Source organism: Vigna unguiculata, chromosome 11, assembly GCF_004118075.2.
Source record: "Vigna unguiculata cultivar IT97K-499-35 chromosome 11, ASM411807v1, whole genome shotgun sequence".
Taxonomy (NCBI): Eukaryota; Viridiplantae; Streptophyta; class Magnoliopsida; order Fabales; family Fabaceae; genus Vigna; species Vigna unguiculata.
This window is the reverse complement of record NC_040289.1, coordinates 4,638,703-4,652,694: the sequence shown is the minus strand read 5'-3', so window position 1 is coordinate 4,652,694 and position 13,992 is coordinate 4,638,703. Positions and strand designations below refer to the sequence as shown.

At 27.5% G+C, this 13,992-nt stretch overlaps 1 protein-coding gene across 1 annotated transcript; it reads right to left on the bottom strand.

Moving 5' to 3' along the window:
• Positions 1 to 9,491: 9,491 nt before the first annotated feature.
• Positions 9,492 to 12,838, bottom strand: LOC114169553 (metacaspase-5-like). The gene is made up of 2 exons (XM_028054754.1): positions 12,428 to 12,838; positions 9,492 to 10,792 (listed from the first exon to the last, which is right to left on the bottom strand). Exons 1-2 carry the CDS (start codon positions 12,771 to 12,773, stop codon positions 9,879 to 9,881), a joined length of 1,260 nt encoding a protein of 419 aa, XP_027910555.1. The 5' UTR covers positions 12,774 to 12,838; the 3' UTR covers positions 9,492 to 9,878.
• Positions 12,839 to 13,992: the final 1,154 nt, after the last annotated feature.

Genomic DNA, 13,992 nt, shown 5'->3' with positions numbered 1-13,992 from the left:
AATATGTTGAGGAATTTGATTATTGAGCTTTGATTTTCTACTAGTGTTGCATTGGGTTACTTTTTTCCATTTATGTATTTACCTAATTTTTTCATCATAGTTTTTTTTTTTTTTTTTTGCCTATGTATACAACATATGTTTATCATGGATTTGATGTGGTACCCTATGTTTTCTTGTCTTTTTTGTCTAGTTCTTTTTTTTTTAATAAAATTTTCATGTTATGACAATGATGTCTAACATGAACTTATTGGAAAATTAAAGTGTCAACCTATATAATATGAGGAACAAGTAAACTAAGCATCCAAACGATTCAAACATTATTGAACAACATTCCAATCTTTAAAAATATTAAATTATCAACCTACACAATTATAAGTAATAAATAATTATAATAAAAAAATATGAAAATTTGTTAAGAATAATAATAAATGAGTTGTTATATAAAACTCAAGTCATCTCATACTTTTAGGATTGACGTATGGATAATCTAACTTCTATAAAATAAGATAAATAAGCTTAAATGACATTAGTACAATGCCATTTAGGAGTATTTTTATATATTTCTTTCATGAGTTTGATTTGCTCAGCCATGTATTTGTTTTTTATTTTTTATTTTTTCTTTTATGACATGTTTCGTGTGATGACATCATTATTGAATTTTTGAGTAACGGTGTAATTGGAATGTGAAATTTCATAATAAGGATTAGCATGAGTTTTATTAAAAAAAGTCAACAATTTTATTTTATATATATATATATATATATATATATATATATATATATATATTGAAAACAATATTATTCCAAAAAAATAATATATAAAAATATATATATATATTTATATTAGTTTTAATGTACTTTACACATAACACTAAGTTTAGAAACATTCAATCTAACACCAATATTATATCATACTCTTGCATTTTTGTGTAATGAGGAGTTACCTAACATAACACTAATTGGTAATGGACTTTGACAATAGCGCGTGTTTGGACACACGTTTCCAGTTTCAAATCCAAAGTAATCAAAATGTGAAAGAAACAAAATGAAGAGAAATAAGAAACAAAACAAAACAAAAATTAAAAAAAACAAAGAAAAATGTAATACAAAACATATATCGATTGATTGATAGAATAGAGTAGAAGAAAGTGTAGGGATTTTTCAAAAAAGTTATACGATAATATATTTTAATGATTTAAAATAATATCTGTTTCTTAATATGTTAGCCTTTTTATTGTTTCCAAAAGTTTATTATGATTTTTTAAATTGAAAAAAAAAATTCTGTCTTAGTTTTCTTCTCAAGCAAACCATGTAAATATAGTATTTTTATCCTATCTATTTATATTTATTTTATTCCTTCATTTCTACCGAAACAAATATATATATAGGGTATTATTTTAGATAATTTTGTCCAAACATACTGCTACAAAAAAGCAGAAACACCTTAAGAGCTTTAATTTATATGTAACGAAAAAATTAACATTTAAGGAAATATTAGATAAGATTATATAGTCATGAATAAATTTGTTTTTTTGTTACTTTTTTTATATTCTGTTATTCTACTGTATCTTATGTTATTTTTCTGTTTCTGTTAAGAAGAATTTTACTTAGTTCTATATAAGTTTTTATATTATTAATAGGAAATTTATTGATAACTTAGGCTATACAATAATCTTGTAGAAATGTAAGAAAAGAAATTATCACAATGATTGGTGAAAAAAAATGGTTCGCAAAATGAATTGTCAAAAAAAAAATGAGTCTGTTGATGAGATAAGAAATAAATTAATCACAAAAAGTTAAAACACTGTATTATTAATAGTTACAGGAGAGTCATAAAGTATTATACAAAATTATCATTATTTAAGATTACCATCAAGAACTATATTGAAACACAACAAAACACAAAATATTATGAACTAATTCAAATTAAAATAATTGTATAATTGAACAATAATAATGATTTACTTATATCTCAAACAAACACAATGATAAATTAATAATGATGGATCATGTTTTATATGTTTAGTTATAGTCATGAGTTATCGTTACAGATATTGTGGTTCTAGATATTTATAACATTGGTCATATATATATATATAAAAGATATTTGGCACTACTTTTATTGGAAATAGTCAAAGTCCCACATTGGATAAATAAGACAAAGTTAAACACTATATAACAATAAAAACACATAACACTATTGCCTTAAGGTTTTGGGGTTTAAGTGATGTTAAATACCTTATATATGTGTAATACAATTGTCAACCCATATATAACCAAAATATATATATATATGTATGTATAAAAATCCATCAACTTTGACCTCAAAAACCTCAAGTCATAATTTTATGGGCATTTATTCTTATAAAGTGTTTAACTTTGTTTATTCTACCCAATGTGGGACTTTTGACTCATTTCATATGGTATATTTCCTTTCAGGTGTATGGTGACCCTTATCCAATGTGGAACTTTTGACTCACTTCATATGGTATATTTCCCTTCAGGTGTATGGTAATCCCTTTTTGTTGTGATTATGCGGTCAGTCACTTCGTTAACCCTGTTTAACTTTATATGTATTCTATCCGATGTGAAATGTTTGACTCAAACTTTGACTATTCCCAACAAATAATTAATCTTCGAATACAAAGAAAAATCTAAGTCTTGGGCTAAGGACAAACCTAATTAAGAGTAGAGGATTATGATGGATTTAATACAACCCAATCACAATTATACAAAATGTTACAATTGTCAATGATTTTTTTTTTAATTTCTCACAACTTAATATCTTAGCTCACATGACTTTAAGAATTTGTGAAACAAAAATATCTATATTTATCAACTTAATACTTATAAATACACACATGATCCACACACCATATTAGTGTGAGATTAGATTTGTGAATCTTCATTTAATCATAAACATTTTATATAGTAAGCAAATTTTACTTTTATAATTATATCATTACTCAAAACTATTATTTATTTCAAGTCATACATAACATTTAACTAATCATTCAATCATCATTTGAAATTTAACAACTAGTCTCTAAATCTATTAATCAATTATATACACATACCAAATGTTTATCAACTTAAAAACATATGAATTTCATTACATAAAAGTCACTTGAGTGAATAAATATCAAGAATAGAAAAGAAAATTAATTTTTGTCAGGATTTCTATTTAAAGCATGAATTTATCAAAGAAAAAAAATGATTTGGTCTCTATCTCTCTCACTTGAGCAAAAATACTTTATATGCATCAAAATTCATTAGAGAAAATGATTTATTTTTAGTAAATATCTTGTTTGAGTAAAAATATTATGAGTAAGAAATCTTGAGTGAAAAATGTAGCTCAAGAAAGGAAATTATCGAGAGCAAGTCGTGTGTTTATTATGATTTCAAAAACCAACAATTTGAAAATTTTCATATTTCTAAAATGTTTCTTATTAATTTCTTATTCAAAATAAACATATTTTGGTCTAATTAGTTTTTCGATAATCAAGTATTACAAGAATGACACCATTGACATCATAACTATATTCCACAAACAACCAACGATCATTAAACCGTACTAAATAATATTTTCAAAGTGATGGTGATTTACACCAATTAGAAAATACATCTACCAATATTTTAAAGTAATATGCAAAATCTTGAGATAAATATTATTTCTTTACCTTGATTAAATCCAATTATCTTCTACACTCACATGGTGTTTAACTGAAGGCTCAATTCTTAAATCAACAAAATTTATTCTCAAAACTCAATTAACAATTAAACCATTCAAGACAACTTTACCTTAAAATTCCATGTTCTCAATTTGAAGAGAGAGAAGAACTAAAAATGCTCTAAATTGTTCTTAAAAAACCTTATTACACATCACTACAAAACAAAACTCATTCTCACATATAAGACAAAACCATAGAACATGAGAATATTAGTGTTGTGTAAAATTTGAAGGTTTGTTTGGAAAAGTTAAGTAAATATGGAATGACTTATTTATCAGCTAATGGTGGAACTTGACTTATTGGTAAAAAAAAAATGGATATTTTATGCTTTTACTAATTTGTTTGAACAAATTCCCTTATGTTTAATTGTTTATGAAAATACATTTAAACTTACATAAACTCTTTGTGACTTTCAACCATCTATATATAATCAAATTTAGAGTATAGTTCTCTTTTACATTTACAAAATTACATATAAAAGTTTTTCTTCTTTGACAATAAAACATTAAATTATTTATAACAAAATTCTACTCGTTCTTATACTTTTCCGAAATTGAATAATATAAATAAAAAAGAAAAAAGAATATGATTCAACCTATAATAAGTGTAAAAGTGACTTGAAAGTAAAGTACTATTTAAGATTGGCTACGTGCCTTTCTATTAAGGAATAACAAAATAAATGGTAAAAATATGACGAAAATGTAATAAGATTAAATGCTAAAGAGTGTAATAAAGTTGCAATCTAATGTAAGATTTTGGATATTTTCATGTCTTTTTTTACAAGAAACTACATAAGGTGGTAAATTATTATCCTACGTTTAGACATCAAGATATATATGCGAATAAAGATAATGTAAAAGTTAACTTTTAATGATCACTACAATAAAACCAGTAAAAAGTTGAAAAAAATTAGATTTCGCCTCAACTTATCTCAGGGTACTTTTAAGAAATAATTTTGATCATAAATAATGTTATAGTGAAAATTTTATTATTTAGTGTTTATCTCCCCATTTTCCTTTCTCCACGTATATTTTTAGAATATTTTTTCTAGAGAACTTGTGAGTTTTGTTCTTCCTTATTCTTGTAAGGCTAAATATACACTAATACTCACTAGTGTCACACTTCTTATTGTTTATTTATTTTTTTCGCGACTTTCTCTTTTGTCATTAGGTTCCTCCAATATATTATCTATTAAATTATTAAAGGTATTCTGACATTCAAGTTAATGTCTAATTAAGACATAATTCAAGAAATACAGTATATTCAAAAATATATCATCTTTACAAGTCTTTAAATGAGTTTTTACTTAGTTAGTTTTTGGTTTAATTAGTTAGATGATACTTACTTTTTTCGAATGTGTCAGTTTGTTTTTCGTTTTTAAAAATGTGTCAATTGAGTCTTAACTTTTGAAGAGTTGCATCAATCAGGTTCCTTTCAGAAAAAAATTATTAACATTGTTAATGGTATTGATATTTAAAATGACTTACAAAATTAAGTATTGATACTTATATCAAAATTTCGTGGTAAAAGTCTTGAATAAAATTAACGGCGTTAATAATTTTTGTATGAAAATGACCTAATTGAGACATTTTTTTTAAAAGTTGGGACTCCATTGACACTTTTTTTAGAGTGGGTATCAAATTGATACATCTGAACGAAAATGGGTACATGCAACTAATTAAACCTTTTTCTATTATTAATAGGAAATTTATTGATAACTTAAGCTATACAATAATCTTGTAGAAATGTAAGAAAAGAAGTTATCACAATAATTGGTGAAAAAAAATGGTTCGCAAAATGAATTGAAAAAAAAATGAGTCTGTTGATCAGATAAGAAATAAATTAATCACAAAAAGTTAAAAAAATAAAATAAAATTGCAAAGGGAGTTAGATTGAAAAAGAAGTTCAACTAACAGAGATTACCTACATTGACAAGAAATTAAACTAACAAAAATTGGAAGCGTGAGAACGAAAATTGATAACGACTTAAAGGTTTAAAATGTGTGACATACAAAGACTGAGAAGTAAATGTTGCACTTTGTCACACCCATAAGAGAAATATGGAATTTTGTAAAACCCTGTATTATTAATAGTTAAGGAGAGTCATAAAGTATTATACAAAATTATCATTATTTAAGATTACCATCAAGAACTATATTGAAGCACAACAAAACACAAAATATTATGAACTAATACAAATTAAAATAATTGTATAATTGAACAATAATAATGATTTACTTATATCTCAAACACAATGATAAATTAATAATGATGGATTATGTTTCATATGTTTGGTTATAGTCATATAGTTATGGTTATAGAGATTATGGTTCTAGATATCTATGACATTGGTCTTACATATATATAAGATATTTGGCACCATTTGTATTGGGAATAGTCAAAGTCCCACATTGGATAAAAAAGATAAAGCTAAACACTATATAAGAATAAAGACACATAATACCATTGCCTTAAGGTTTTGGGGTTAAAGTGGTGTTAAATATCTTATATATGTCAACCCATATATAACCAAAATATATGGAAAATATATAAATATATATATATATATATATATATATATATATATATATAAATATAAACCCATCAACTTTGACCTCAAAAGCCTCAAGTCATAGTTTTATGGACATTTATTCTTATAAAGTGTTTAACTTTGTTTATTCTACCCAATGTGGGACTTTTAACTCATTTCATATGGTATATTTCCATTCAGGTGTATGGTAACCCTTATTCAATGTGGAACTTTTGACTCACTTCATATGGTATATTTCCCTTCAGGTGTATGGTGACTACTTCTTGTTGTGATTATGCGGTCAGTCACTTCGTTAACTCTCATTATTGAGTTATGTTTCATATGAGGATTATAGTTATTGTTGTGATTCTATATAAGGCATTTGACACACTTTTACCCCCAAAATGTTATATAGTGTTTAACTTTATATAGTGTTTAACTTTATATATATTCTATCCGATGTGAAACGTTTGACTCAAACTTTGACTATTTCCAACAAATAATTAATCTTGGAATACAAAGAAAAATCTAAGTCTTGGGTCAAGGACAAACCTAATTAAGAGTAAAGGATTATGATGGATTTAATACAACCCAATCGCAAATATACAAAATGTTACAATTGTCAATGATTTTTTTTTTTTAATTTCTCACAACTTAGTATCTTAGCTCACATGACTTTAAGAATTTGTGAAACAAAAATATCTATATTTATCAACTTAATACTTATAAATGCACACAACTTAATACTTATAAATACACACATGATCCACACACCATATTTAGGTGTGAGATTAGATTTATGAATCTTCATTTAATCATAAACAATTTATATAGTAAGCAAATTTTACTTTTATAATTATATCATTACTCAAAAATATTATTTATTTCAACTCATACATAACATTTAACTAATCATTCAATCATCATTTGAAATTTAACAACTAGTCTCTAAATCAATTAATCAATTATATACACATACCAAATGTTATCAACTTAAAAACATATGAATTTCATCACATAAAAGTCACTTGAGTGAATAAATATCAAGAATAGAAAAGAAAATTAATTTTTGTCAGGATTTCTATTTAAAGCACGAATTTATCGAAGAAAAAAAATGATTTGGTCTCTATCTCTCTCACTTGAGAAAAAATCTTTATATGCATCAAAATTCATTAGAGAAAATGATTTATTTTTAGTAAATATCATGTTTGAGTAAAAATATTACGAGTAAGAAATCTTTAGCTTAAGTAAAACTGTAGCTCAAGAGAGGAAATTATCGAGAACAAGTTGTGTGTTTATTATGATTTCAAAAACCAACAATTTGAAAATTTTCATATTTCTAAAATGTTTCTTATTAATTTCTTACTAAAAAAACATACAACAATGTCACCATTGGCATCATAAACAACCAACGATCATTAAACCGTACTAAATAATATTTTCAAAGTGATGGTGATTTAGACCAATTAGAAAATACATCTACTAATATTTTAAAGTAATATTCAAAATCTTTAGATAAATAACATTTCTTAATCTTGATTAAATCCAATTATCTTCGTACACTTACATGGTGTTTAACTGAAGGCTCAATTCTTAAATCAACAAAATTCCTTCTCAAAACTCAATTATCTATTAAACCATTCAATTCAAGATAACTTCCTTTACCTTAAAATTTCATGTTTTCAATTTGAAGAGAGAAGAACTAAGAATGCTCTAACTTGTTCTTAAAAAACCTTATCACACATCACTACAAGACAAAACTCATTCTCACATATAAGACAAAACCATAGAACATGAGAATATTAGTGTTGTGTAAAATTTGAAGGTTAGTTTGGAAAAGCTAAGTAAATATGGAGTGACTTATTTATCAGCTAATGGTGGAATTTGACTTATTGGTTAAAAAAATGGATGTTTTATGCTTTTATTAATTTGTTTGAACAAATCCCTTTTAATTGTTTATGAAAATACATTTAAACTTATATAAGCTATTTGTGACTTTCAACCATTTATATATAATCAAATTTAGAGTATAGTTCTACTTTACATTTACAAAATTACATATAATAGTTTTTCTTCTTTTACAATAAAACTTTAAAATTATTTATAACAAAATTCTACTTGTTCTTATACTTTTTCGAAATTGAATAATATAAATAAAAAAGGAAAAAAATATGATTTAACCTATAATAAGTGTAAAAATGACTTGAAAGTAAAGTACTACTTAAGAATGATTATGTGTCTTTTGTATTAAGGAATAAGAAAATAAATGGTAAAAATATGTCGAAAATGTAGTAAGATTAAATGCTAAAGAGTGTAATAAAGTTACAATCTAATGTAAGATTTTGGATATTTTCATGTCTTTATTTACAAGAAACTACATAAGGGGGTAAATTGTTATCCTACGATTAGACATCAAGATATATACGAATAAAGATAATGTAAAAGTTAACTAGTTAACTTTTAATGGTCAATACAAGAAAACCAGTAAAAAGTTGAAAATTTTAGATTTCACCTCATTTTATCTCAGGGCACTTTAAACAATTTTTTTTATCATAAATAATGTTATATCAAAAATTTTATTATTTAGTGTTTAATCTCCTACATTTTCCTTTCTCCACGTATGTTTTTAGATATTTATCCTACAAAACTTTTGAATTTTGTTCTTCTTGTTCTTGTAAGACTAAATATACACTAATACTTATATTATTTAGTTTTGTTATTGTTTATTTTATTTTTTGTCGCGACTTCATCTTTTGTCATATTCTTCTGATCAATTATCTATTAAATTATCAAAAATACTTTAACATTCAAGTCAATATCGGATTAAGACATGATTTAAGAAATATAGTAGATTCAAAAATATACCATTTTTATAGATCATTAAATGAGTTTTTACCTTAATGATTATCTAATAATAACCCAATTATCTTTTAATCTTGTTTAATATGATAATCCCATAATTAATTGTCACATTGTCTTTTTTGAAACTGATCGGTCATCAGACTTGGAGCCTACCGGTATGAAGTTTGAACACTGATCCGTATGGTTCTCTAGTTTCCTATTTCATGTGATATGTACACTCCTAATTTTGTAGAACATGTTATATTATCAAAAACTTGCATATCATACTCAAAAGTTCTTAAGAACACTGTAAATTTAACAAGTCTCAAATTAATGTTGTTTTGTGAGTGTTTGAATAACATACAACCTTGTTCTGAACGGCTGAACAAAGAAAGAGATACAACTGAGCATTACATAACATACAACCTTGTTCAACAAATCAAATCCTTACAAAGGTGCAAGAATAATTCAAACGACACAAAATTTAACACTATATTTTATAATAATTCCACGTACACCCAAGTATTCAGATTCAAAATCTGAGGTCTGGTGCATGAACCTTGTTCTGATATTTCAGTCTCTCAGCACAATGAATGTAACCACAAAGACACTATAATTTTAAATAGTCCTTACCTGATAGCAGAGCAGCATATGATAACTGTATGAAAGCAATAACTTCATTTTCATACCAAACATACACAGCAATACACAAGCATACTATAAACAAGTAAACAACACATTATTCTCTTGTTCTCTTCTGCATCGGAAAAGCGCAGATCAACACACAAAAGGAGCATCAACATGGTGATCACTGCAGTAGAGTCCCGGTTTTTGAGTGAAACCGGTTTTCTTGAGCTTCTCTCGTGCCCTCTGAACAAGTTCGTGGTTTGTGATTGCACCATCACTCTCCTTAAGTATTTCCTGTATTGCATTGCTGAAAGCTCCATAAGCACCGGCAGCGTTTCCCGAAGGACTTGCATCTGCAGAAGTTTGGTCACTCTGACATCCACTCATCATAATCCCACCATCCGGAAGGCTGTGTTTGGATGATCCAGCATATGCCTCCTGCTTACTTTCCACACGTGTCTCCAGTGCAGGCTTGGCGTATCCCTCATCATCATCAAGCTTATGCTTGAGAAACTCTTGGGCAAGACCACCCACAAATCCCAATATTCCACCCCCACCTTCACCACCTCCTTGTTGGAGTTTATTCAAAATGACATTCATGAACTTCTTCACTTTAGGACTAGAATCTTCCCCAAAGACATCGAAAAGGGTAGGTCTGAGTTTCCCAACATCAATGTCATCTTTCCCAGTTTTCTGCTTTAGTATATCAATGAGGGTTGAAAGGGGCAGAGATCTATTCTTTACATAGCCATAGTCCCCATGTGGAAGATCGATATCCCTATCGTCAGCCTCATCACCATCATCCCTGTCTCTGTGATGGCGCAAACCTGAAGGGATATGGAATCCGCGAGACTCAATGGCATCTTCCACCTTCCGATGGAGAAAATTTGAAAATCCAAAGCCAGAGCCAGAGCCAGACTGAGACTCTTCCTCCTCTCCCTTTGTACTCTCTCCTATCTGCTCCTTAGCTTCTTCAAGTAGGCCACCACTGTGGCAAGAATCAGACACAATTGTGATCCTGACCCCTCTGGGAATCCCATCCACAAACTCCCTGAAATCATCATCTGTTTTCACAGACATACACAAATGGCCTGTTACTTCCCACGAAAAAATCATGCCGATGAAACAATCTTTCATCTCAAACATAACAATTTACTTCTACTATGTTTGAATTAAGTAGCTATTAACATAAGAATCATCATCAGTTTTCAAGAAATTCCCTGAATCATCACCTGTTTGCACTGACCTACACAGATAGTTTATCACACACTCAAATAAATCAAGCCAATGCAACAATGGTGTACCGAAAAACACGAAAATACTACTGCCATTATTTCCCAATTAAGTCGGAATTACTCAAACAAACACAGCATGAACATAGGGCTAAAGAAAAAACACGGATCGGCTCATTTTACTAACTAAACAGATCCATCTGTTTTCCATTTCTGACCATGGTAGACCAAATTTGGTCTCAACTTTGCAGGATACTCGTCAAACGTAATCATCACCCATTAAAGAAAAAGCAATAATAATAAATCAATTTAATGTATGAAATTATAAGCATCAGTAAGAAGAGTTTAATTTTCATATACTAGCAATATAATCTATAAAATTATATCGTCAATCGGTCAGCTAGCAGAGTAATTATCACAAAATCCTAGCAATTGTAATTATAAAGTATTTTATAATTGGATGATATTATAGGAAAAACTTCACATTGTCTATGTATGGGTGACATCACCGGAAGAATTTAATTTCCATAACTAATAAAATATCGCACATGATAGATAGTAATTGCTAACGTGAATAAAGTTGTCACGTTTGACCAATTGTTCAGGACATTGCAAAATCAATGCATAGATTGCTTACTTAAGGACTGAGTGTTTATTTGGATGCAAAACTTAAAAAGTATTTCTTGAAGTTTCTGAAAACTTCTCTAATCAGGAAAAGTCCCAATTATCTTCAACAGAGAAAATCTCAAACAATTCTAACTTTTATCTAAAAAAGTGTTTTAATCATTTTAAAAATTAATACAAGGGGATGATTTCCTATTGGTTCATGGTGTAAACAGATAGAAAATTTCTATATAAATCGAAGGCAGTAATTGGTGCATTCCACTTCATCAACCGTTTATAAAATCAAACATCCTCCAAAATGGTGTCACAAGTCTACACTGATTTCACACGCATACAATCAGATCTAGGTCAACTTTTCCTTCGTCTCAAAACCCAGAAAACCAAAAGAAAACAGACAACTAATTAATTCCAACAATTTTTTGAGACAACTACGAAAATTAAATTATGTCAATGATCAATAAATAATACACTACTATAATCAATTGCAATCAGAATAATTTTTGTTTCGATCAATTCGGCAAAAGAGTTACCTAAAAAACAATTTTGTTTGGAAGTAACATAAATTCCGCTTCTACATACACAAAATAGGAATCATAAATCACAGATTTTCAGATTAAAAAAACAATTAACTTTTTCAAAAAAAAAATTCACAAATTTCAAGCATTGTTAGTTTTATATTTTAATTTTTACTTCAAAAGCGGTTGAAACTGTGAAAAATAATATTCCCCAATCATGTCCAAACCAAAAGAAAAGCCCATCCCGAAAAAAGCGATCACAACCACACAGCAAAAAGCCAGAAAAGAACAAAACAAAGAGTTAAAACGGATCCAGACAGTAACCAACCAGTGATGAGGTTCATATCAGAAGGAACAATGCATTCATCATATCCAGTGTCATCATCTTCTCCCGTTTCCGCAGGAAGGCGCGTTCCGTGTCCGCTGTAGTGCACGAACAGCACGTCTCCAGGCTCCGCCGATCGGACCAGCGAGGTCAACGCCGACCGGATGTTCTTCCCCGTGGGCTCCGTGTACGATTTGTCCGTGTCGATCAACACGGTGATGTTGTCTTCGGAGAAGCCGTAACGCTCGACGAGGCACTGCTGCATCCGCCACACGTCGTTTATGCAACCTTTGAGCTCCGCCTTGGTGCCCGGGTAGTTGATTCCGATCAACACTGCCTTTTTCGTCATTGAAACGTTCTCTCTCTTTCTCTTTCTCTCTCTCTGATCCACCAGTGTGAGTGTTACCCTTTATCTTGCGCGTTTTTCTACCTGAACGAGAACGAAGACAAAGGGTGTTTCCGGTATACGATAACGTATCTACTATTTTCGCCTTAATTACATTGTTTAGTAACGGTTTAACTTAACCATGTAAGAAAGTTATAATTATGATTAAAGTCTTGTTAGTATATTTATAATTGAGTGTTATCTTTCATATTTATTTTATTTTTTAGAATTTAATTTAAAAGTTTTAATACGATAAAACTTGGGAATTAATACTTAGTTCCTAATAAAAATTTCTTTTACCAAAAAAGTTAGTTTTCAAATAGAATGTTACTTTAAATCCAATAATCATAAATTACTTAAAAGTTAAGATTCAACATAATTTAAATACATTTATTTTAATATGCCTTTTATTTTCCGTATTTATATTAACTGTTTAATATATTTTTAAAATTATTTACTTAATATTATCTTAATATTTAGTATTTATTAGAATAAGTTAATATAATTTCTTTCTATTAACATTTGTTTGTGTGAGATAATTTGATAGTGATATATTTCTTCTTCTTTTTTTATTAGAAAGAGTGTTCATACTCCCAAATCTTTTAATAACACTAACATTAATATAATAGATCACATTAAGTCTTTCTCATAAACTAAAACAAAAATATTAAACAATTTGTCACAAATATAATAATTAAAAGAAGTTGCATAAAACCTTTAATAAAAATAATTTTATTAAATCATTTAATTATAAAATTTAGAATTTGTATAAATATTTATTTAATTAATAAGAAAAATTATAATATTAGTTAAAATTAAATATATTTTTGGTACTTATTCTTTTATGCAAAATTAAAATTCGTCATCTGAAACTTTAATATAGTTTAGTTTTACATTTTAATATAGTTTGGTTCCAATTTTTAAAAATAATACATATAATCCTTTTAACCAATTTAATTGAACTTTTTCAACACGAAAATCAATTTTTCAAGTTGCGTGTAACCTGACTGTTTGACACGTTTTTTTCTCAAATACTAATATGACACATTGATTAGTACTTGAAAAAAAAATTAACAACATCAAATTAAAAAAATTATATGCATTATTTTTAAAGTTTAGATTCAAAATATATCAAAATTTTGAATATGAACGAATTATAATTCTGCGTTTAAATTTAGATATT